Source organism: Carassius gibelio, chromosome B22, assembly GCF_023724105.1.
Source record: "Carassius gibelio isolate Cgi1373 ecotype wild population from Czech Republic chromosome B22, carGib1.2-hapl.c, whole genome shotgun sequence".
NCBI lineage: Eukaryota > Metazoa > Chordata > Actinopteri > Cypriniformes > Cyprinidae > Carassius > Carassius gibelio.
The window spans coordinates 8,179,682-8,203,565 of NC_068417.1; the positions used below are offsets into that span (position 1 = coordinate 8,179,682).

General features: G+C 39.0%; 1 protein-coding gene and 1 long non-coding RNA gene across 27 annotated transcripts in view; one reads left to right on the forward strand and one right to left on the reverse strand.

The window, feature by feature from the left end:
- LOC127987801 (uncharacterized) overlaps nucleotides 1-22,184 on the reverse strand; it is a 194,563-nt gene extending 172,379 nt beyond the window's left edge. For both annotated transcript variants that reach the window (XR_008161413.1, XR_008161414.1), the window contains exons 1-2: nucleotides 22,044-22,184; nucleotides 21,792-21,959 (exon numbers count right to left, since the gene is read on the reverse strand). This is a non-coding gene — a long non-coding RNA (uncharacterized LOC127987801). The remainder of the gene's footprint in view (nucleotides 1-21,791; nucleotides 21,960-22,043) is intronic.
- The window catches only part of LOC127987708 (zinc finger protein 271), a 392,063-nt gene extending 368,179 nt beyond the window's left edge, over nucleotides 1-23,884 (forward strand). For 17 of the 25 annotated variants that reach the window (XR_008161349.1, XR_008161351.1, XR_008161352.1 and 14 more), the window contains one exon: nucleotides 9,662-9,824. Coding sequence is in view for 5 of the 25 variants with exons in the window: in XM_052590070.1 (XP_052446030.1) it covers nucleotides 11,737-11,845; nucleotides 21,123-22,936 (1,923 nt within the window). In the remaining 20 variants the exon portion in view is untranslated. Of the gene's footprint in view, nucleotides 1-9,661; nucleotides 9,825-9,915; nucleotides 10,065-11,703; nucleotides 11,846-21,122 lie in introns of those variants that run through there. The other 8 variants (XM_052590076.1, XM_052590078.1, XM_052590075.1 and 5 more) reach the window with 4 other exon arrangements.

Sequence of the window (23,884 nt, forward strand, 5' to 3'; positions counted from 1 at the left end):
CTTGTACCAACCCGGAAGTACGATTTTTGGCACAGAAATTCTCAGTCATTCTTCTAAATTATTTTTAAAAACTTTGGCCATATTTAGCACGAGAATCCATCTCTTTAAAACTGAACAACTCTGAATACATAAAACACCATTGTACCCCCCCCCCCTTTAAAGATACAATTTGTAAGATATTTGCAGTAAAATATCCAAAAACCACTAGGCTAGTGTTATATATTTTGTCCAGCTGATTACTAACAATATATCTCTTTATTTAAGTACTTGTAAATTATGAGAAAATTCCCATTCTAAACGGTGACATGGGGCAGTGCAGTCACCTGTCAATGACGTTAGTTACCCTTTGTTACCGGCTTTACTGACGTAGAAACCACATGACAATAGTGTCATGGACAATTGTGGAAGTAGTGTCTAGTGTCCAGAAAACCACTAGCTTGCTTCGAGCAGTTCCTTATTTACTTCTTGCATGTTTTATGGTGGATTGTGTTACTTATTTATGGAACATAATTACTGCGTACCGTCTGCCGCTGGTTCTGTTGACAAGGACAGCTCCCGAATGCTTATTAAGCGTATGGGAAACCAAACGACCTACTAAGAGTTTGGGACAAGAGGAGAGAAAGAGCGAGGATCAATATCGGTGTTGCATTTTCTAGATGGAGAGCGCTTCACGACAAACTTCAACTAGAAAGAGATGCCAATCTCGCTTGTTTTACTTGACAGGTGAGTTGTTTTGATTCATATCTTTGCATCTGTTAAATCCATGATTTTATCTTTCCATCTGATTGATGGCCGTCAGCGGTTGGTAGCCAGTGTAACCTGATGAGGAGAGGAGTAACGTGAGCTTTTTTTGGCTCATTGAAGACAGCCCTCGCTGCTGCATTCTGGATCAGTTGCAGAGGCTTGATAGTACATTGAGGAAGGCCCACCAGGAGAGCATTACAATAGTCCAGTCTGGAGAGAACAAGAGATTTGGACAAGAAGTTGGGTGGCTTGTTCTAATAGGAAGGGTCTAATCTTCCTAATGTTGTATAAGGCAAATCTGCAGGACCGGGTCATTGTAGCAATATGGTCTGTGAAGCTTAACTGATGATCCATCACAACTCCTAGGTTTCTGGCTGTCCTCGAAGGAGTTATGGTTGACAAACTCAGCTGTAGAGAGAAGTTGGGATGAAACGATGGGTTAGCTGGAACCAACAGGAGTTCTGTCTTAGTAAGGTTTGTGGTGTATTTTGCCGGTTATACCCTATACAGGGCGTTTCCAAATAGTCAAGACTTTTCCTTATCTAAACATTTCATACATCCCTAGAGGGGAGAGGCCCTCAATGTATGTCTGACCATGTGTTTCTTATCAGTTTTGTACATTCCAGGGCGTAGGCAACTTTCTATTAGAGTTTAGACCTATAAGATTTTAATAGAATAATAACTAGCAGCAAAAATGGCTAGATTCACATTGATTATTCTTGATTGATTAAAATCTTACTAATAAAAATCTTCCACAGGTTGAGTTGAAGGTGATGGTCATTCATCCAGCTAGAAATGTCATTCAGACAGCCTGAAATGTGAGCAGCTACCGCCCGGTCATCTGGTTGGAATGAGAAGTAGTTGGGTGTCATCAGCGTAGCAGCGATAAGAAAAGCCATGCTTCTGAATGACAGAACCTAATGACGTCATGTAGATAGAGAAGAGAAGTGGTCCAAGTACTAAGCCTTGAGGAACCCCAGTACCTCCAAGACACACTGAAGGATCTATCGGAGAGGTAGGAGGTACTCCTATTCATATTCAAGTTTATTTATATAGCGCTTTTTGCAATACAAATCATTGCAAAGCAACTTTACAGAAAATTATGTTACTACAATATTTAGTAGTAGCTTATAAGTGGTGAATGTCAGTTTGTGCATGTATGACAGGAATTTTCAGAAAAATTAATACAAGACGTAGTCAGCCGGATGATGAACATTATTAATATTATTAATAATTATTATATGATGCAGTCACACTTGTAGCAATATTTGTTAGTTCTGTTTGTTGATTCAGGGTTAGCATCATCTGAGGTCCTCTGAGGGTCAGCATCATCTCTTCTCAGGTGTTCTGGATCCAGACTGGAGCTTGTGTAAATCCTAGTTACCACTGGATGTAATTAGCATAGCTGCTGATCCAACAATGTAAAATTAATTACTTTAACCAAGCTAAATAATAAGAATGTGCATTTGTTTAGATGCAACTACACTCACAATTTAAGAGATACATTATTTGAATGCTTGGTGAAAGAGATGTGTTTTTAATCTAGATTTAAACAGAGAGAGTTTGTCTGAACCCCGAACATTATCAGGAAGGCTATTCCAGAGTTTGGGAGCCAATTGTGAAAAAGCTCTACCTCCTTTAGTGGACTTTGCTACCAAACTACCAAAAGTCCAGCGTTTTGTGACCTTAGGGAGTGTGATGGATTGTAACGTGGTAGAAGGCTAGTTAGGTACGCGGGAGCTAAACCATTTAGGGCCTTATAGGTAAGTAATGATAATTTGTAACTGATACAGAACTTAATAGGTAGCCAGTGCAGAGACTGTAAAATTGGGGTAATATGATCATATTTTCTTGACCTGGTAAGGACTGTAGCTGCTGTATTTTGGACTACCTGTAGCTTGTTTATTGACGAAGCAGGACAACCACCTAGAAGTGCATTACAATAGTCCAGTCTAGAGGTCATGAATCCATGAACTAGCTTTTCTGCACCAGAAACAGACAACATGTTTCGTAGCTTGGCAATGTTTCTGAGATGGAAGAATACAGTTTTTGTAACATGGGAAATATGATTTTCAAAAGACAAGTTGCTGTCTAATATAACACCCAGATTTTTTACTGTAGAGGAAGTAACAGTACATCCGTCTAGTTGCAAATTGTAATCTACAAGATTCTGTGTAGTTTGTTTGGTCCAATAATTAATATTTCTGTCTTATCCGAATTTAATTGGAGAAAATTATTGGTCATCCAATCTTTTACATTTTTAACACACTCTGTAAGCTTAGATAATTTAGAAGTTGAAACATGTATATTGAAAATTTAAGGGGACCTAGGACTGATCCTTTTGGCACTCCATATTTTACTGGTGATAAATGAGATAACTCCCCATTTAAATAAACAAAATGGTAGCGATCGGACAGGTAGGATCTAAACCATCTTAGAGCCTGCCCTTGACTGTATACTGTAACTGTATAGTTTTGTAATCGATCTATGAGTATTTCATGATCTATGGTGTAGAACGCAGCACTAAGATCAAGTAAAACTAGAAATGAGATGCAGCCTTGATCTGACGCAAGAAGCGGGTCATTTGTAATTTTAACAAGTGCAGTTTCTGTGCTATGGTGGGGCCTGAAACCTGACTGAAATTCTTTATACAGATAATTTTTGTGCAGAAAGGTGCTCAATTGAGCAGAGAAAACTTTTTCTAAAATTTTAGACACAAATGGAAGATTTGAAATGGGCCTATAATTTGCCAGTTCACTAGGATCTAGTTTTGGTTCCTTAATAAGAGGCTTAATAACTGCCTGCTTGAATGGTTTTGGGACATGACCTAAAGATAATGACGAGTTAATGATATTGAGAAGTGGTTCTTCGGCTACAGGTAACAACTCTTCCAGTAATTTAGTGGGTACAGGATCTAATAAACATGTGGTTGGTTTAGACACAGTGGTAAGTTTATTTAGCTCTTCCTCTCCAATAGTTGTAAAGCACAGCAGTTTATGTTTGGGTTCGATGGATGAAACTGAAGTGTTAGACGCTGTAGAATCTACATTCACTATTGTATTTCTAATGTTATCTATTTTATCAGTGAAGAAATTCATAAAGTCATTACTATTAAACGTTGGTGGAATATTTGAATCAGGTGGCGTCTGGTAATTTGTTCATTTAGCCACTGTGCTAAATAAAAACCTTGGATTGTTTTGGTTATTTTATATGAGTTTGTGTATACTCTGCCCTAGCAGTTTTTAGAGCCTGTCTATAGCTGGACATGCTGTTTTTCCATGCAATTCTAAAAACTTCCAAGTCAGTTTTTCTCCATTTGCGTTCAAGACTATGAGTTACTTTCTTGAGAGAGTATTACTGTTATACCATGGCACAGAACGTTTTTCTCCAACCTTTTTCAATTTGATGGGGGCAACAGCTTGTAAGCTCCTCTCTGTGTGGTGTAAACAAAGTCCAAAATGTTATTACCTCGTGTTGGAAAGTTAATGTATTGGTGTATTTTGGAAACACAAAGTTTAAGTCAATCAATCAATCACCTTCATTTATATAGTGCTTAAAACAAAATACATTGCGTCAAAGCACTGAACAACATTCATTTGGAAAACAGTGTCTCAATAATGCAAAATGATAGTTAAAGGCAGTTCATCATTGAATTCAGTTATGTCATCTCTGTTCAGTTTAAATAGTGTCTGTGCATTTATTTGCAATCAAGTCAATGATATTGCTGTAGATGAAGTCAGCATGGTTGAAATCCCCAGCTATGATGAGAAAAGCATCAGGGTGTGCTGTCTTCTGCTCACTGATGTGCTAGTACAGTTCATTTAGTGCGTTGTTCCTGTTGCTGTTGTTCGGGGGGAATGTAAACTGAAATGAACAGTATGGCAGTATATCCCTTAGGCAGATAGAACGGGCGGCACTTAATAATCATAAACTCCACCAGGGGTGAGCAGTGTTTGCACCATGCGTCATTGATATAAACACAAAGCCCGCCACTGCAGGTTTTTCCTCCCGTGACAAGAGCTCTGTTGAACGTAGTAATCAGATGTAGTCCAGTTTATTCTCCAAAGAGTTTATGTTAGCCAGTATGATGCTGGGGATAGATGGCTTGTGTGGGTTAGCTGTTAGCCTAGCCCGGATACCTCCGCGCTTACCCCTCTTCTGCTTCTTCTCACACCGCTTGTGGTGCCTCCGCTGTGGGCGAGATGCAGTAGTGGGGGTCGGTGATGGTGTACGCCTCCGTAGCAGACCGAGGTCCCACAGCAATTCCGCATGTGCTGAGTTTAACTGTAAAAATGTGGTTCTGCCGACATCCAGCAGAAACTCACAACTGTATGCACGCTTAAAGACAGATAGACGAAATGGCGATGTACAAAAACACTGCGATTGACAAAACAAAAAACATGAAAATACTGTTATGTTGGTACAGAGAGAAGCCGCTGCATGTGGACGCGCCACCATGTTTCTATTTTTATTAACACTGTTAATTCAAAGTAACACAATCAAAATTAATTTAAAGTAACTTCAGTGTTGCTTTAAAAAAGAAGTGTTTTAAAGTAACACTGAAGTTGCTTTAAATTAACGTTGAATTTGTTAAGCAGAGTTACCACTGTTTGTGTGGTAAGTTTGATGTCTAAAAGCCTGAGCAGTAGTTGTTCATCTTAAACATTGTTACCAGCAGGTTTTTTTTTTTTTTACTAATGCTCAATCATTACTTAATCAATTGCTTAATATTACCATTAACTTTAATATAGCTTCAGTGTTACTTTAACACTCTGTAGATTGGGACAATATGTACTCTGAGCAGAGTTGCTATAGCTCTGGGGATTTAGCTGTATATAAAGTAAACAAATGTAGGCAAATGTGTTATTAAATTATTGAAATATTTACTTAAAATCTCAGGAGATATTTCAAATAAATAACTTGGGCCACTTCATATTACAAAATCTCATTGAAACTGTACAAGATTCCAGAGACCCGTTTACATTGTTTTTATTCTGCAGTAACAACTAGATGTTTTTGATCGAATGCAATGAAAAAGGGACTAAAAGTGAACTCTTATTTTCATGAATGATGATGATTATTTCAATAATAATATGTGTAAATATTTGAATAATTTAAGTGTGATTGAGCTTTAGAGGTGTGTTTGCCAACAGTGTACAGTCATCTGCATACAAAAGGTCACACAGGATTGTAGAAGGTTTCTTTGTGTGAGCCTGAAGCCTGAATGAACTGAAAAAGCTGTCAACTGTACAGAACTGGATTAGAATGTCCATGTCACAGTCCTTAAAAGCCACAGACAGAATCACAGAAAAAAGATGTTGAATAACAATGCACCAAATGGGTCAGACAGCTCTCCGTAGTCCAGCACCCGACCAAACATGCCATCATGAAATTAATGAAAATGTTGACGAATTTCTCTGGGCATCCGATCTTACACAGAATGAGTCAGAGTGCAAAGTTTGCTGCAGACCAACATGATATGCAGGCATTCTGTCCAGGGATGCGACGATAAATCAATTTGTGGATAGACTCTGCAATTTTCTGAATGCATCATGATTCTCTCTTGAATTGCTTCTAAGATTAGTTTTTAACAGCAGATGGCACTGCATGCTTTAGAAACAGCCATACTCTGCGTGCTTATACACACCAGTTAACATAAAGTAACCTTTCATATAGTTAAAAAATTACTTCGCAGAGCATTGTCAACATTTCTAATTTCTAATTTAAAAAAATTATAGCAGGAATTCATGGAAGGACTTTAAGGCAGCTGCATTAACTCAAATTGGCGGCAACTTCTCTGTATTTCACAGTCTTTGCTGTGCATCACCCATCCCAAACTTATAATTTAAAGACAAAAGTTAAACGAGCTTGACCTTTGTTAATGGAGATGATGATTTTGCAATTATACTGTCTTGATTAATGCTTAATTTGCTATAAACAGATATACTGTAACCTAAGTAGTAATAATGCTTTTGCTTAAAGAGCCAGTAAGATGAAAATTCTAAGCTTCCTATCACTGTTTATAAGTCCTGTACAATAGGTTTAAATCCATCCAAGGTTAAAAAAAATTGTCATTTTGTCAAAATATCATTTTAAAATTACCTCAATTCTCAGAGATCGAAGCTGTTCAAAAGATTCAGTTTCCTTAAACCCCACCTTTCGGTAACATACTGTGTTCTGATTGGTCAACTAACATAGTCAGGTTTGATTGGTTGTTCCGCACACACCTTCACGTTAAACAATGCGTTAGCATCTGTTTGGGGTGAATTATGTCTTATTCCTCTCACCGCGAAGCAAACAGTAAAATAAAAAACTTGAACAGTCTCGCTGCTTTTTCTTCTGTGTGGGTGTATTCAAGCCGCGCGCTTCAGTTTGAATCTGAATAGCGCGCTCAGCGCGGGGGCGTGGTCACATTAGATATAATGAAGGAAGACGTGAAAAACAGACATCGCGTTGTTTTCATATGGATTACTTTATCACAGAATATCTGTTAGCAGCACTTGTTTAGTTTTAAAGAAGACATGTCAAGCTTTCTTTAGTTACCTCTCTCATGTCTCTTGGTTGAGTATTCACAGAGTTACACTTCATTTTAATGACGTGTTTGTACATGACGATCAGAGCAGACAAAGGCAGCAGACAGCACACATACTGATAAGACGCTCGGGAGAAAACAAACACATAATTTCATAATCATACTTCGCGTTGTTATTCAGAGATGCTTGTTGGTCCAAATAAAGTTGGTAATGAACCGTCTTTTATGGCCAAACGCTTTGAAAATCCCGCCTTGAACTCACCGAGATTATAAAAGCAGTCATCAGTGAAATGTTGTGAACACAACAAAAGGGATTTGTTGTACTGCTCTCCTCGACATGATGCTCTCACACCAAACAGAGCGTCTGTGTGTGTGGGGGGGTGGGGCAGGTCAGAGTTTCGTTTATCTCAAGACGGTAGGCGAAGATTATTATGCAAAGTGTTCTAGTGACGTACATAGAGATGGGCAAAAGATTTGAAATCTATAACGACTCGTTTCAGCGATTCAGAGTTGACTCCTTACTTTAGAAGCCAATAACTTTATAAATCGTGTACTTTTTGGTTTAATTATTTGCACATTGTTTACACTGATGGACAGCTACATCAAACACTGTAATACAGGTAATTTTTGATTTCCCATCTTAGTGGCTCTTTAAGTACAAAATTGTAACCCTGTGATTAATGCTATATGGAAAATGTATTGTGTAATTTCACTAACATTAAGAAACCTGCTTACTTGCATGAAATGTATGTAGTGACTGATTTAGAGTAGAAAAACGTATGTATTAGAAATAGTTTTTATGATAAATGGACAATATAGTAGTTAAGGTGTATTTCACAGACGGTTTAGAGGAAAAAGAAGAGGAAAAGGACTAAAGCAATGCGAAGTAAACAACTGAAAGCCTTGGCAGAGGAGTTGGCAGCACTCCAGGTTATGACATCAGAAGAACCAGCGTTCGACGTCTGTGTATAAAAGACTGAGAGAGAGACTCGACGGAGGGATACTGAACAAGCACAGTATCCCTCGACGCCTGATACCAGCTGATTATACCTTGATTTTGTAACTTTTCTATTGTACGTTGATATAACTTTTGTTAACTTTAATAAAACTTGGATTTTATTATTGACAAGTTATGGTCTGCAAGAGTAGTAATTTAAGAGCCGTAAGCAAGAACTGAACACAGGGAAGTCTACTGAGCAAGTTGTATTTTTGAAATGCTTATAGTTTTGTCCAGGGTCGACTTTCCTTACCTACCTGAGAATAATAAAGAAACAGGTAAAAGGTGTATAGATAAAGGAGACACCATAAAACACCTTCATTATGTATCTTTTGCTTATTTTGTATTGTAAATAAACTACATATAATTAAATCCCCATTATTTGAATCTTTTCACATTCTTGTGAACACACACTGATGGCCCATTATGGGAGCTCCTTTGTCTCTCAGGTGTGAATCACAAAATATTCATGGCCATTGTCCCTCCTTTGCATACAGCCTTTCTAACACAAATAATTTGTTACCAAAGTTAAATCAATGTACAGTTTTCTGTGAGTGAGTGAACAGGTTGATTTTCACATCATTTTGTAGAACTTCCAGTTATCAAAAGTCTTGTGAACAATTGTTCTGTTTTGTGTTGTATGGCCTTATTTCAATGACACTAACCATGCATAAACCCCTTTTTTTTTCAAAAGCATAAAATTGAAATACAGTGAATATATTTTAAGCACCAAGCTGTTAATATCACCAATGTCAAGCCATGTCTAAACTTATCCAGTCCTCAGAAGGTTAAAGTGTCTTATACTTTCTGATAATTAGCTAGCAGCTCAAATTACTAATAGTTTAAGTTTCATAAATTGTTGTGTGCTGGGTTTTTTGCGGGTTAAAGAATTAGTTGTGTGTTAATAATAGTTATAAAACTTCTGTAACCATTAGTCAGAAATGTATGCATTTAACAATTCACAATGTTGTCTACATTCTGTAGCCAGTTGTGTGCAGTTATGACATTTATTTTAAATTTCACACCATGACAATTGGTCCAAGAAAATATATATATATACATAATTTAGAATTACAGCATCAATTTTAAGTCAATTTTACTTTAAAAACACTTTCTCATAAATTAGGATATAAAGAGTGATCTCAGCAGAGAGATGGTGAGTCTGCGATTTTAAATGCATGGATTGGGTGAATTAACACATATGTGAGTGCAGTGTTACTGAATGTTTTAAATTGATGTGCAGTGATCTTTGTGTCTTTGCTGTTATATAATGATTTACAAAAAGATTGCACTTAGGCGATGGTTTCTTCAAAGATTGAAGTTGGAGGTGAAGTTGTATATTAGTGAAAAACATAAACTCAGTGACTGATTTATTGTTGATTTTCCAGATCCGCTTCAACCACACACAAACATCCAGTAAAGCCCCTCCAGCAACCATCACACCTTCAAAGAAGCTCCTCCCACAACAATAACACCTTCAGTGAAGCTCCTCCCACAACAACCACGCCTTCAGTGAAGCTCCTCCCACAACGATCACACCTTTAGTGAAACTCCTCCCACAACAATCACACCTTCAGAGAAGCTCCTCCCAAAACAATCACACCTTCAGTGAAGCTCCTCCCCCTGCAGTTCATCAATAAATGCTGGAATATTCCCATCAGTCTACAAGTGAAGAGGAGCATCAAAGCATCAGGAAGAAGTGAAATCTGCAGAGACAGAGTTTATAGAAGAACAGACAGAACATGAGAGATTCAGAACCCTGCAGAATGAACCACACTGAAGAACAAACAGGTTGGTGTTTATTCTTGATTCTTCAGTGATTATGAACATTAAGGTTATAAAGCAGATTTAGATTTGTTGCAGCAGGAACATTTGTAAAAGCTCTGAAATAATTTAGCTGATGACAAATGCACTTTTTATAAACTGGGTAAATTTTTTTTTTGGGGGGGGGGGGTCAGGGCCTAATGGTTAGAAAGTTTGGGTGTGTGTTCGCTGCTGAAGGGCATGAAAACAAAAAGAAAATTATATCGGTTCACTCCGAGCAGAATCAATATTTTAATGCTTATGTTCCTCTGAATTATTACCGTTCCGAGACCGTTTCGGGTAGGAAAAATATCGGTTAATAACGTTATTTATGTTAAAACAATATTATGCGTCTATAATTTGCCTAATAATAATGTAACTCGTGTCGTTTCTTAGCGTGCGCTAGCTCGTTGGCTTTGTTGTTAGGAGGACACCGACAGGGAGCTCGGCGGATCATAACACTTGATTTATTAAACATGAAAAGGAGAACATTAGGAATTAGCCACATCTGATTACACCGTGTGCTTCATCTCTATCTCTCTCTCTCTCTCTCTCTCTCTCTCTCTCTCTCTCCACCTCTCATAACTGCACGCACACTATTCCCTAATCGCGGGTCTCTGTTCTCGCGATATTGCCTTTATATCTTATTTAAAGTTATAGAACATAAATTTTAACCTTAAATTTCACTCCCTACAACAGTGGTCTCCAACATGGCACCTGGTAGCCCGCATGGTGTCGCCTGCCGAGCACATTCTATAAATAGCCTTAATTGTAATCTTTCATTTTTTTATGATAATGGCATAAAATGAAAAAATAACTATTGGTGACATTTCATATACCATTAAAACATAATAAAATAATTTAAAATATTTAGAATCTGCACGTCTCTCTCTCTCTCGCTCGTTCGCTCTTCGTCTCGCGCGCGCGCACCTCTCTGTCTCTGTCCAGTGTTGCCAGACGTACGATAATTATCGTATTTGTACAATAATTTTTACCTATGTACAATGTACGATCAATAACGAAAAAAATCCTGTAATGTACGATAATTTCAGAATTTTATGAAAATTTAAATGTTGCAGTCACAGGACTTGTTTACTCATACACGAAATCGGCTCATTACAGACACTCTGAATGTGTTCGTGTGCACCTGAGGGTCTGTTAAGAATACAGTAGAGCAGGGCTGTGCACAGGGGGGTGGCCCGGTGGCCAGAGCCACTGCCCCTCTGCCCTCATCGACTGAGGTGCCCCTTTTCCCCACCGCTCCGCTCAAAGCATTCCGTTGATTCCGCGAATCCGCTCCAGGTTTTCCCGCTCGCTCCGCACTCCGCAGCATCACTCACAGTATGTGTCTGCGGCGCTTGTGAACACGACAGTTCACGAAAGCTGTTGCATTAACAGGTAGGCTATGCAAGACAGTGGTTGAATCTGCGAAATTAGTCTTTTTTTTTGTTTGTTTTTTTTGTATTTATGTCGGTAATGTTTTGTGCTCTTGGTCTTCTACTAGTGCTAACAACTTGTACAACATATCCACGTTCTAAGAAGCTGCTTGTCTAATCAAATTATAATTGTACTCTCGATCAGATCTAATACAAATAACTACATTTTCTGTTGTTGGCACACTTTGTAGACAAGACAACTTATAAAAAACAACAAAAAAACAATGCCTTCACAAAAAAGAAGACAGAGACAGAGAGAGAAAGAGAGAAGGGAGGCTGCTAAAGGCAGTTCAACATTGCAAACATGGATTCAAAGCTCCAGCAAGCCAGCAGGTAAATCATCATATAGAACAGTTAGCAGACAGTTTGTCTGTTTAATTATTGTAAGTATATCTCCCATTATAATCACTTGTCTTAGTTGAGACTAACACATCATAGGCTCTAAATGAGTTGTATATATAGATTTAGGCTGTATGCTAATATGAAATTAAATGTCCAAATCAGACACTTACAGATAAGTGTTGTTAAACTGGCTGACAATAAAGGATTCTGAATATGCTAGAGTTTTATAACAAGAAAGATAGACATTAAATTATTTGAATGGAAAAGTAATTATTTTACAAGAACATACATTTAATTAGCACTAAAGCCTAACAATTGTATTTAAAATATGATTGTAACAGGTTTGTTATTCATTCTCTATATTAAGATGAAAATGCCTCAGAATCAATTCAACAGAGTAAAAGTGAAGGTCTTGGAACTGAGCCAGAGACAGAAAAAGTTCAGAATGAGAAAGAAAGGCAATACAATGAGACAGAGAGGGAAGAGACATATGCAGAACAGGAAGAAATGGAGAGTGAGGCAGCCACAGCCATGTATACAAGGGAGAAAAAGCCAGAAGACTTTGAGTTTTTGCTTCAGTTACAAAATCCATCAGATCCTGCTCATGTAAAGAAATACAATGTAACATACAATGTGGCCTTCACAAAATTTTCAAATTCAGTAGGACCATGTCGTCCAATTTTGCTGTTCCCAAAAAATGATCAAGGACGTTCGTTTCAGAGACAGTGGTATGAAGAACACCCCTGGTTAGAGTATTCTCCTGAGAATGATGCTATGTACTGTTTCAGCTGTAGGCTTTTCATGAATGATGAAAAATATAAGAGCAGGACAGGTTGGAAGTCAGTGGGGTTAAGTCTGTGGAAGCAAGCCAAAGGAAAAATGAAGGAGCATAGCAGGACAGAGTCACACATGCTAGGCATGATTCGGTGGAATGCATTTAAAAGAAAAGCATTGGATACAGCATTGGAAAAGGCCGACTTTGAGATGCAAGCAGCCAAAGAAAGAGAAAAGCAAAAAAATAGGGAGATTATCTACCGACTGATTGATATTATATTGTACTTAGCGAAACAAGGCATGCCATTCAGAGGTGACAATGAAAGCCTCTCAAGTTCAAACAAAGGAAATTTCTTAGAACTTGTAGAGTTGGTTGGCCAATATGACAGTGTCCTTAAGCTTCATCTTGACAACATTAAAGAAAAACAAGCATCATGTCAAAAACCTCAGGTGTCTCTCCTCTCAAACAATGTACGATCAATAACGAAAAAAATCCTGGAATGTATGAAAATTTCAGAACTTTATGAAAATTTAAATGTTGCAGTCACAGGACTTGTTTACTCATACACGAAATCGGCTCATTACAGACACTCTGAATGTGTTCGTGTGCACCTGAGGGTCTGTTAAGAATACAGTAGAGCAGGGCCATGCACAGGAGGGTGGCCCGGTGGCCAGAGCCACTGCCCCTCTGCCCTCATCGACTGAGGTGCCCCTTTTCCCCGCCGCTCAAAGCATTCTGTTGATTCCGCGAATCCGCTCCAGGTTTTCCCGCTCGCTCCGCACTCCGCAGCATCACTCACAGTATGGGCCCTATTTTAACGATCTGAAACGCAAGTGTCAAAGCGCGAAGCGCAAGTAACTTTGTGGGCGGGTCTCGGCGCTGTTGCTATTTTCCCGGCGGGATAAATGGCTCTTGCGCCCAGCGCAAATCTAAAATGGGTTGGTCTGAAGTAGCTTCATTATTCATACGTGTGGTTTGGGCGTAACGTGAAATAAACCAATCAGAGCGTCATCCAACATTCCCTTTAAAAGCAGGCGCGCAAGTTCCATTATGGATTGCTATTATTATGCCGTATTTACCAGGCGCACGACAGGAGCGGTTCACAGCCGAGGAGACTGATGTTCTTGTAAGAGCAGTGAAAGACAGAGAAGTTGTGTTGTATGGGGATGGGAGAATAATTAGCCTGAATAATTTGTAAGATAGATTTATGCCTATTTTTTTCACATCTTCGTGGCACACCACAATGATTTCCGTCATCTCATTTGTTAATATTTTTTAGTGTAACAATTTATGATTTGCAAAAATAACTGTTGCATCTGTGTAGATTACATGAGCAAAGTGTATGCGCGTTGTGCACGCTATACATTATGGTCAAGCATGCGCCCTTAAAATAGCATAGCCTAATGAACAACGCGCCACTGACTTTAGACTAGGTTTTTTCTGGTCAGTGGCGCAATTGTTTAATGGAACAGCAAAATAGCACCAGGGATTGTTTGCGCCGGAACACGCCTCCTTTTTTGCGTTGAACCGCCCAGGGAGTGCAAGTTCATTCACTAGTTTAGCGACGTGCTTCTGTGGAGGGAAAAGCGTGCTTTGCGCGGGTGCAAAACAGGAATGACACATGCGTCTGTGTACAAAGTCAATTGCGCTGGGTGCAAGATAGGGCCCTATGTGTCTGCGGCGCTTGTGAACACGACAGTTCATGAAAGCTGTTGCATTAACAGGTATGCTATGCAAGACAGTGGTTGAATCTGCGAAATTAGTCTTTTTTTTTTTTTTTTTTTTGTATTTATGTCGGTAATGTTTTGTGCTCTTGGTCTTCTACTAGTGCTAACAACTTGTACAACTTGTAGAGTTGGTTGGCCAATATGACAGTGTCCTTAAGCTTCATCTTGACAACATTAAAGAAAAACAAGCATCATGTCAAAACCTCAGGTGTCTCTCCTCTCAAACCGAATACAGAATGACCTAATTAGAGCAATGGCTATTTATGTGAAACAGGAAATACTGAAAGAAGTAAGGGAAGCGTCAATATTTTCAATTTTACTTGATGAGACTACTGATGTATCACACATCGAACAGGTGTGCTTTGTGGTGCGTTATGTACATGACATGACCATAAAGGAGCGCTTCATTCAGCTCTGTGATGTTCAGTCAACAACAGGAGAACAGCTTGAAAACCTAGTAATGAACTTGCTAAAGGAGAACCAGAGTGGAGAGTGCAAAGTCAAGCATTCACTTTGTCCGTTTTTTTACAGTAGTTGAAAAACTTTACACCTTCATTGCCAACTCCACAAAACGACATGCAGCTTTTGTTCAAACACAGCAAGCCATGAATCCTGGCCAGCGTCCCCTTGAGCTACAGAAGCTCTCAGACACCCGATGGACCTGCAGGGAAACAGCCCTCAGGACTCTCAGAAAATGCCTCCCTGCAGTTGTGCAATTCCTGGAAGATCTGACCAAGTCTGAGCCACCTGATCTGGCAGCAGGGGACGCACACATGCTGTTGCACAGCATTAACCAAGCAAGGCGGCGGAAAGTACCAACAAAGTTTAAGTACTGCTCCACATCAGCAACAGAGGACCACCAGCCACAGACTTTAGAGGAGTACTACAGTGGAAGGACGTACTTCACTTTTTTGGATTCCCTGATTCAGGAACTCCACAGGCGATTTCAAGGGAAGGGGAACACTGACAACATTGTGATGTCACTGCATTGTTTGATTGAGCCATCAAAGTGGAAAGACACTGCAGATGCTGAAGCACTTAAAGCTGCCCATACTCTCTGTGAGTTTTACGGATTTCATGAGGAGGAGGAACAGCTGCGAACTGAGCTTGGAGTTTTCCACTCTTCATTCACATGCTCACAAATGAGTGCCCGTGCAATTTTGGAAACATTTAAGGATTTTGATGCTCATGTTGTGTTTCCAACACTTTTTAAGCTGCTGAAAATCTTTGGAACACTACCTGTCTCAACAGCCACTGTTAAACGCTCATTCTCGAAGTTGAAGCTGGTGAAAACGAAACTTCGTAATGCGTGTGGACAAGAACGACTCTCTGATCTTCTGCTTCTGGCCATTGAAAAAGACATCCCAATCATAAAAGATGAGGTTATTAAGATCTTTCAGGACATGGTACCAAATAGAAAGGTTTTGCTGTAAAAGGAAAAGACAGACTGGACCTTTAGAATGAACAGCTACACAATGTGTAATAATAAAGTGCAATTGTACACTATAATAACAGTATTTCATTAATAAACAAATAACTTTAACACTGGACACAAGCCAAGCACTGTCACAACACTGTCAAAAACACAAAATATCTCTTTGAAACCAATTTCGTTTTGTATAAATTTTATCTTAATTTGAATCCATGTTTCATTATTTTGTATAATCACAACCGAAACTCAGCGTATAGGTAGCCTAGGCTACTTGCCTCACAGACCTACAGTATTGTTCAAAATAATAGCAGTACAATGTGACTAACCAGAATAATCAAGGTTTTTCGTATATTTTTTATTGCTACGTGGCAAACAAGTTACCAGTAGGTTCAGTAGATTCTCAGAAAACAAATGAGACCCAGCATTCATGATATGCACGCTCTTAAGGCTGTGCAATTGGGCAATTAGTTGAATTAGTTGAAAGGGGTGTGTTCAAAAAAATAGCAGTGTGGCATTCAATCACTGAGGTCATCAATTTTGTGAAGAAACAGGTGTGAATCAGGTGGCCCCTATTTAAGGATGAAGCCAACACTTGTTGAACATGCATTTGAAAGCTGAGGAAAATGGGTCGTTCAAGACATTGTTCAGAAGAACAGCGTACTTTGATTAAAAAGTTGATTAGAGAGGGGAAAACCTATAAAGAGGTGCAAAAAATGATAGGCTGTTCAGCTAAAATGATCTCCAATGCCTTAAAATGGAGAGCAAAACCAGAGAGACGTGGAAGAAAACGGAAGACAACCATCAAAATGGATAGAAGAATAACCAGAATGGCAAAGGCTCAGCCAATGATCACCTCCAGGATGATCAAAGACAGTCTGGAGTTACCTGTAAGTACTGTGACAGTTAGAAGACGTCTGTGTGAAGCTAATCTATTTTCAAGAATCCCCCGCAAAGTCCCTCTGTTAAAAAAAAGGCATGTGCAGAAGAGGTTACAATTTGCCAAAGAACACATCAACTGGCCTAAAGAGAAATGGAGGAACATTTTGTGGACTGATGAGAGTAAAATTGTTCTTTTTGGGTCCAAGGGCCACAGGCAGTTTGTGAGACGACCCCCAAACTCTGAATTCAAGCCACAGTACACAGTGAAGACAGTGAAGCATGGAGGTGCAAGCATCATGATATGGGCATGTTTCTCCTACTATGGTGTTGGGCCTATTTATCGCATACCAGGGATCATGGATCAGTTTGCATATGTTAAAATACTTGAAGAGGTCATGTTGCCCTATGCTGAAGAGGACATGCCCTTGAAATGGTTGTTTCAACAAGATAATGACCCAAAACACACTAGTAAACGGGCAAAGTCTTGGTTCCAAACCAACAAAATTAATGTTATGGAGTGGCCAGCCCAATCTCCAGATCTTAATCCAATTGAGAACTTGTGGGGTGATATCAAAAATGCTGTTTCTGAAGCAAAACCAAGAAATGTGAATGAATTGTGGAATTATGTTAAAGAATCATGGAGTGGAATAACAGCTGAGAGGTGCCACAAGTTGGTTGACTCCATGCCACACAGATGTCAAGCAGTTTTAAAAAACTGTGGTCATACAACTAAATATTAGTTTAGTGATTCACAGGATTGCTAAATCCCAGAAAAAAAAAATGTTTGTACAAAATAGTTTTGAGTTTGTACAGTCAAAGGTAGACACTGCTATTTTTTTGAACACACCCCTTTCAACTAATTGCCCAATTGCACAGCCTTAAGAGCGTGCATATCATGAATGCTGGGTCTTGTTTGTTTTCTGACAATCTACTGAACCTACTGGTAACTTGTTTGCCACGTAGCAATAAAAAATATACTAAAAACCTTGATTATTCTGGTTAGTCACATTGTACTGCTATTATTTTGAACAATACTGTAAATGTCATATGACATAATATTTTTTTTACAGCGTTTAGGTGCCGTTTATATGAACGCGTCACCAATGTTGGGCAAGCTACTTGGAAAATGTACTAGTGAGCTAAGCTACCAGTTACTCTACAATAAATGAAGCTTCACTACACTGAAGCTACCCCCCTGGGAAATGTAGCAAGCTAAGCTACATCAACAGTAGCTTGCTACATCTAAGCTACTTTTAAAATAAAAATTTTATGTTGAACACGTTTCATTACAAGTCAATGCTATCGCAGTGCTCAAAACTGTCAGTCAAACAGATAGGCAGGTGTAATTGTTTAGTTTTAATAGTTTTTTGTGTTCCTTATCAATTTGGCAACAAAAACAATCAAAATACATGTAATTAACAACGTGGGCACAAGTAAGTGTATGCACCTGTTGCATGGACATGCTTAATATACTGTAGGCCTTTGCAGAACAAAATGCAAGACCTCCAAACAGTACAAAAAAAAATGGCCAGGCTGGACCCTGATAATTTTTACAAGCAGCATCTGAAAACATATTTTCTCTCTGTTATCTCGGTCAGTGTCATGTACTTGTCGAGGTACAGCCACGGCGACTCACTCCTCGGGATTAACTGTTCTCCGACCTCATCCTATGCCATCATTTCATCAAATAATTTTTTGCGAGACTGGCCAAGGAGTAGTACCATCCGGAGCAGAAGGTGGCGGTAATGCATCATAGAGATGGTTGGTTGCTATCCACCGTAAACACGAACAAGATGAAGTAGCGCCGTCGCATCACTACTGATCCAGGATCAGCGATTTTAGCAGTTGTATTTCCCGATTTGAGTTTGCGCTTTAGAAATGCTTGCGAAAATGTAGCTTGTGTGGAAGCTACCGCACTACTTGGTAAAAAAAAAAAAAAAACTTTGCTACTGAAAAGCTATTTGATTCAGAAAGCAGCGAAGCTACGACCAAGCAACTGAGAAATGTAGTTAAACTAGTAGCTTCGCTGCTTGTAGCGACACTACTGCCCAACACTGCGCATCACCACTGCATGAGAGAGAGAGAGAGAGAGAGAGAGAGAGAGAGAGAGAGAGAGACAGACACACACACATATGCAAGGTCTCTTCTTATCTGCCGTGCGCTTGCTACACGGTTTGCTTGCGTACTTTTGCTCGCTCACTCGCTCTAGATTCGCAGGAGTTTTGAACTAATTTCCAGGCATTATAACATTACACAAGGCAATTGTAATTTTTTTTATTACTATTTTGGTATGATGAACATTCACCCGCCAGTGTGGCAGATAGCCTTTTGAGATTTACTCGCCAAACAGAAAATCTAACTTGCGTACTTGGCGCTTGGCGGGTGTTAATTTCGGACCCTGGCTGCGGGCCAATAAAAACTGGACTGTAGTTTGGACACTCATGATATAGACCCAGTTAGATGGGGCTTCGAAAATTTACTACCTCGTCAGATGACGTTTACTACTTTTTAGCGGCTCAGATGTGGAGTTAACTGCACCACGCAGAAACAGCTAAATTCCTTCTTCACCGGACACGACAAAGCAAGTGTTAAAAATCATTTTAATATGTTTAAATATGCACTGCGACGCAGACAGTCACTGGGATAGTATTTGGTCTCACTGCTTCCGTCCAACAATACGCCTTGTTATCTTGGTAATTTGCAGGTAGTGTCAAAATGTTGTTGGTTTAGAATAGATAACTATTTTGACTCGTGTACGAAAATTTTCTTCCAAATACGATAATTTTGAACTTCTGGTACGATACTTGGACATTTCCAATCTGGCAACACTGTCTCCGTCTTTCTCTCTCTGCGTCTCGTGCGCGCACCTCTCTTGTTCTCTCGACGTCTCGCGCGGCAGAGGAGCAGCATTTAATTTAGTTAAACACAGATATTATGTTGCTTTTCTAATTTTACATGCAAGTATAGCCGAAATCATTCAGTCACTATTTCATATTTATGCCGTTGTTCTTTCTGCCTTTCCCCCCGTGATTTTGTCTAGGGTATATCGCGAATATAAGACGATCCCCACCCCCTTCAGCCTATTTTTAGGACAAAAGAAACGTATAAATTCAATTGTCATAATATTTAACAATATTACTGTTTGTTGTTGTATTTTTCAAAACTTGAAACTTTGTGTGTGTGTGCGTGCGTGCATGTGCCTATAACAAACAAGTAGCCCTCAAGACTATTTTATCCCTTCAGGGAGCCCTCACTCACAAAAAGATGAGTGCATCTCTCATCTGGGACGGATCCAAATGTTTCCATGTTCCAGACGTATCTGGATCCTAAAATATTGTTTATTATATAGGCTAGTGTTTGTACTTTTATCTACATAAAACATCATCCTTCAAATCAGCTTTATCAGCACATTGAGGCGCGTCACTCTGTCATGTTGTTCAACGGAGTAGTCTAACTTTTTATTTATTTCTTAAACTCTATTAAAGCCTGTACATTAACAAAATAAAATAAAGCAAAATGATGTTGTGTCAGCGCGATGGTCATACCAAAGCTAATTGGTTATATAGAAGCAAGACATTATTCAAAGCTGTCAGCTTTTGCAAAATAATTAAAACTGTAAAGCTTTTGCAAAATAAAGTCAACTTCTCTCTGCAGTTTCGTTTTCCTTTTCCGAAAACTTTGGAACGTGTCACAATGAATCGTAATTTAGCACACTCTCTCTTTCGTTTCGTTAATCCTTCAATAGGATTTAAGTGAAATATATTTAGTGTATATGCCTATATTCCTTTTTGTGTAAGCCTATAGGGGTTAGTTTTTCAGTTTTCTCCATTCACAGAAGTGCTGCAGGTGTGTGATCTGTTGAATTCATCTCACACGATCACGACTCGCCTATGATGAGTTCACAGCTGAGCGGACATTTCAATTGCTGGCTTCAGCGTCACATTTGCATATGCCGTACTACTGGAATTCGTGATTCATTGACAGCAAATTTCAAATATTAAATGGAACGATGAAATAACACTATTATCCCGTTAATGTCCATTTTGAATATTCAATTCTGTTCGGAACTCTAAAATTTTATTTTGTTTCTGTTCCTGTCCAAATTTCGTATGTTTCTGGTTTTCGTTCCTTGAACCGGTTCAGAGCCCCGCACTGTTGTGTGTGTTCACTTTGGATGGGTTAAATGCAGAGCAGTATAGGTCACCACACTTGGCTGTATGTCATGTCACTTTTTATTGATTTTATTTTTAACACAAGTCATGTTAGATAATTGTGTAGTTAATCAAGAATATTTACTGTCACGTGCCTCTATTGTTTAAAAATGTTCAATAATTATTAAGTTATAGTTACAAGAATAGATATAATAATAAAACAGCAGGGTTCACTTTCATGGCTTTTATTTCTTTCTTTTACATTTCACAGTAAAAAAATTTTTTTTATATGCTTCATTTTCAGAGTTGGTCGAAGAAAACGAGGAGGATGAAGAACGCTCTCAAACCAAACAGAAAGATTTAAAGAAGAGAAGAGACAAGAAATCTTTCACCTGCACTCAGTGTGGAAGGAGTTTGACAAACAAATATAGTCTTGAGATTCACATGAGGATCCACACTGGACAGAAACAGTTCCCTTGTGATCAGTGCGGGAAGTGTTTCACACAATCATCAACCCTAAAGGATCACATGAAAATTCACACTGGAGAGAAACCTTTTGAATGTGATCAGTGTGGAAAAACATTTTTGTGGGCCTCATCACTGAAGGGTCACCTGAAAGTTCATTCAAAGGAGAAACCACATTCATGTGCTTTATGTGGAAAGTGTTTTTCACGTCTGCAGAGTTTAAAAGTACATCAGAAGATACACACTGGTGTGAGAGAATATATGTGCTTTGAGTGTGAGAAGACTTTTATTAGAGCTGAACATTTGAAACATCACGAGAGGATCCACACTGGAGAGAAACCTTACAAGTGTTCACACTGTGACAAGAGATTCAGTCAGTTAGCAACTCAGAGAAAACATGAGATGATCCACACTGGAGAGAAAACTTTCGAGTGTTCACAATGTGACAAGAGATTCAGTCGGTTAGGATATCTGGAAACACATGAGAGGATCCACACTGGAGAGAAACCTTACAAGTGTTCACACTGCGACAAGAGATTCAGTCGGTTAGGAGACCAGAAAGTACATGAGAGGATCCACACTGGAGAGAAACCTTACAAGTGTTCACACTGTGACAAGAGATTCAGTCAGACAGGACCCCTGACAAAACATGAGAGGATTCATACTGGAGAGAAACCTTACAAGTGTTCACACTGTGACGAGAGATTCGGTCGGACAGGATCCCTGACAAAACATGAGAGGATCCACACTGAAGAGAAACCTTACAAGTGTTCACACTGTGACGAGAGATTCGGTCGGACAGGATCCCTGACAAAACATGAGAGGATCCATACTGGAGAGAAACCTTACACATGTGATCAGTGTGGAAAGAGTTTGACAAACAAATATAGTCTTGAGATTCACATGAACATCCACTCTGGAGAGAAACCTTTCCCTTGTGATCAGTGCGAGAAGAGTTTCACACAATCATCAACCCTAAAGGATCACATGAAAATTCACACTGGAGAGAAACCTTATGAATGTAATCAGTGTGGAAAAACATTTTTGTGGGCCTCATCACTGAAGAGTCACCTGAAAGTTCATTCAAAGGAGAAACCACATTCATGTGCTTTATGTGGAAAGAGTTTTTCACAACTGCAGCATTTAAAAGTTCATCAGAAGAGACACACTGGTGTGAGAGAATATATGTGCTTTGAGTGTGAGAAGACTTTTATTACAGCTGAAAATTTGAAACAGCACGAGAGGATCCACACTGGAGAGAAACCTTACAAGTGTTCACACTGTGACAAGAGATTCAGTCAGTTAGGATCCCTGAAAATACATGAGAGGATCCACACTGGAGAGAAACCTTACAAGTGTTCACACTGTGACAAGAGATTCAGTCACTTAGGATATCTGAAAACACATGAGAGGATTCACACTGGAGAGAAACCTTACAAGTGTTCACAGTGCGAAAAGAGATTTAGTCGATCAGGATCCCTGAAAACACATGAGAGGATCCACACTGGAGAGAAACCTTACAAGTGTTCACAGTGCGAAAAGAGATTTAGTCGATCAGGATCCCTGAAAATACATGAGAGGATCCACACTGGAGATAGATCATCTTCAGATCCAGCACTTTCAGCTCTGATGACTCATCCTCACCAAACATAACAAAATAAAGCGTCAAGCAATAAAATCTCTTCTGTATAAATCTGTCCTAACAAAGAAACATCATCTTAAGTCCACATGAATAAAGTTCATCTGCAAGACCAGCAGTTTCAACTGTAACATGTTTGTGGGATTCACACCTGAAAGTTCATACGAAGGAAAAGACACATTCATGCTCTTTGTGTGGAAGGAGTTTTTCACAACTGCAGAGTTTAATAGTAAATGTTTTTTTTTTTTTAAACATGTTTAAGATATTCTCATTCTGGAAGTAAGATTTATGAACTGACATTTATTTTCTGATCCCATTTTTATTGTTTTTAAATCCATTTTTTATTCTTCCATTTATAATGCCTTATAGTGCCATACGTTGTAGATAATTTTACTTTGTTGACTGTTTCCTGTCAAGAAGACGGCTGAATGCGCCTCTTTAAATGTTTTAGTGGTGCTCGTTGTTGTATTTTAAAACGCAACTGCAATGTTTTCAAATGACACTATAGTAGTGGTGCAATGAATCATCATTGATCCGTGATCCGTTCGGATCAATATCTTCGGTTCAGCACACACATGACCCTCGGATTGATTTATGAAGAAAAAAAAAAAAGTTGCGCATGTTCAGTCCACACTCAGTGGTCATGGAGAGCGGAGGAACGGAGGAGCTTGGACCACGTTACGACATCCCGTCGCGCACCCACTTCAGCGAAAAGATTGTGCCAGATCTTTATGAACAGGAGAAGAAAAAAGTTGTGGATGAACTATCCCGAGCATCCTGTTGCGCTCATGACAGAAGGTAGGATGTCCAGGGGGACGGAGAACTGCTCACCATCACAGAAGACTGGGAGATGAGAAGTCCGGCTATTATGTTAAAAAGAAGATATTATGCCATGTGCACGTTAAGTTGATTTCATATATTTTAATTTAATAATTTAATGTTAATAAAAAAGACAAAATGTA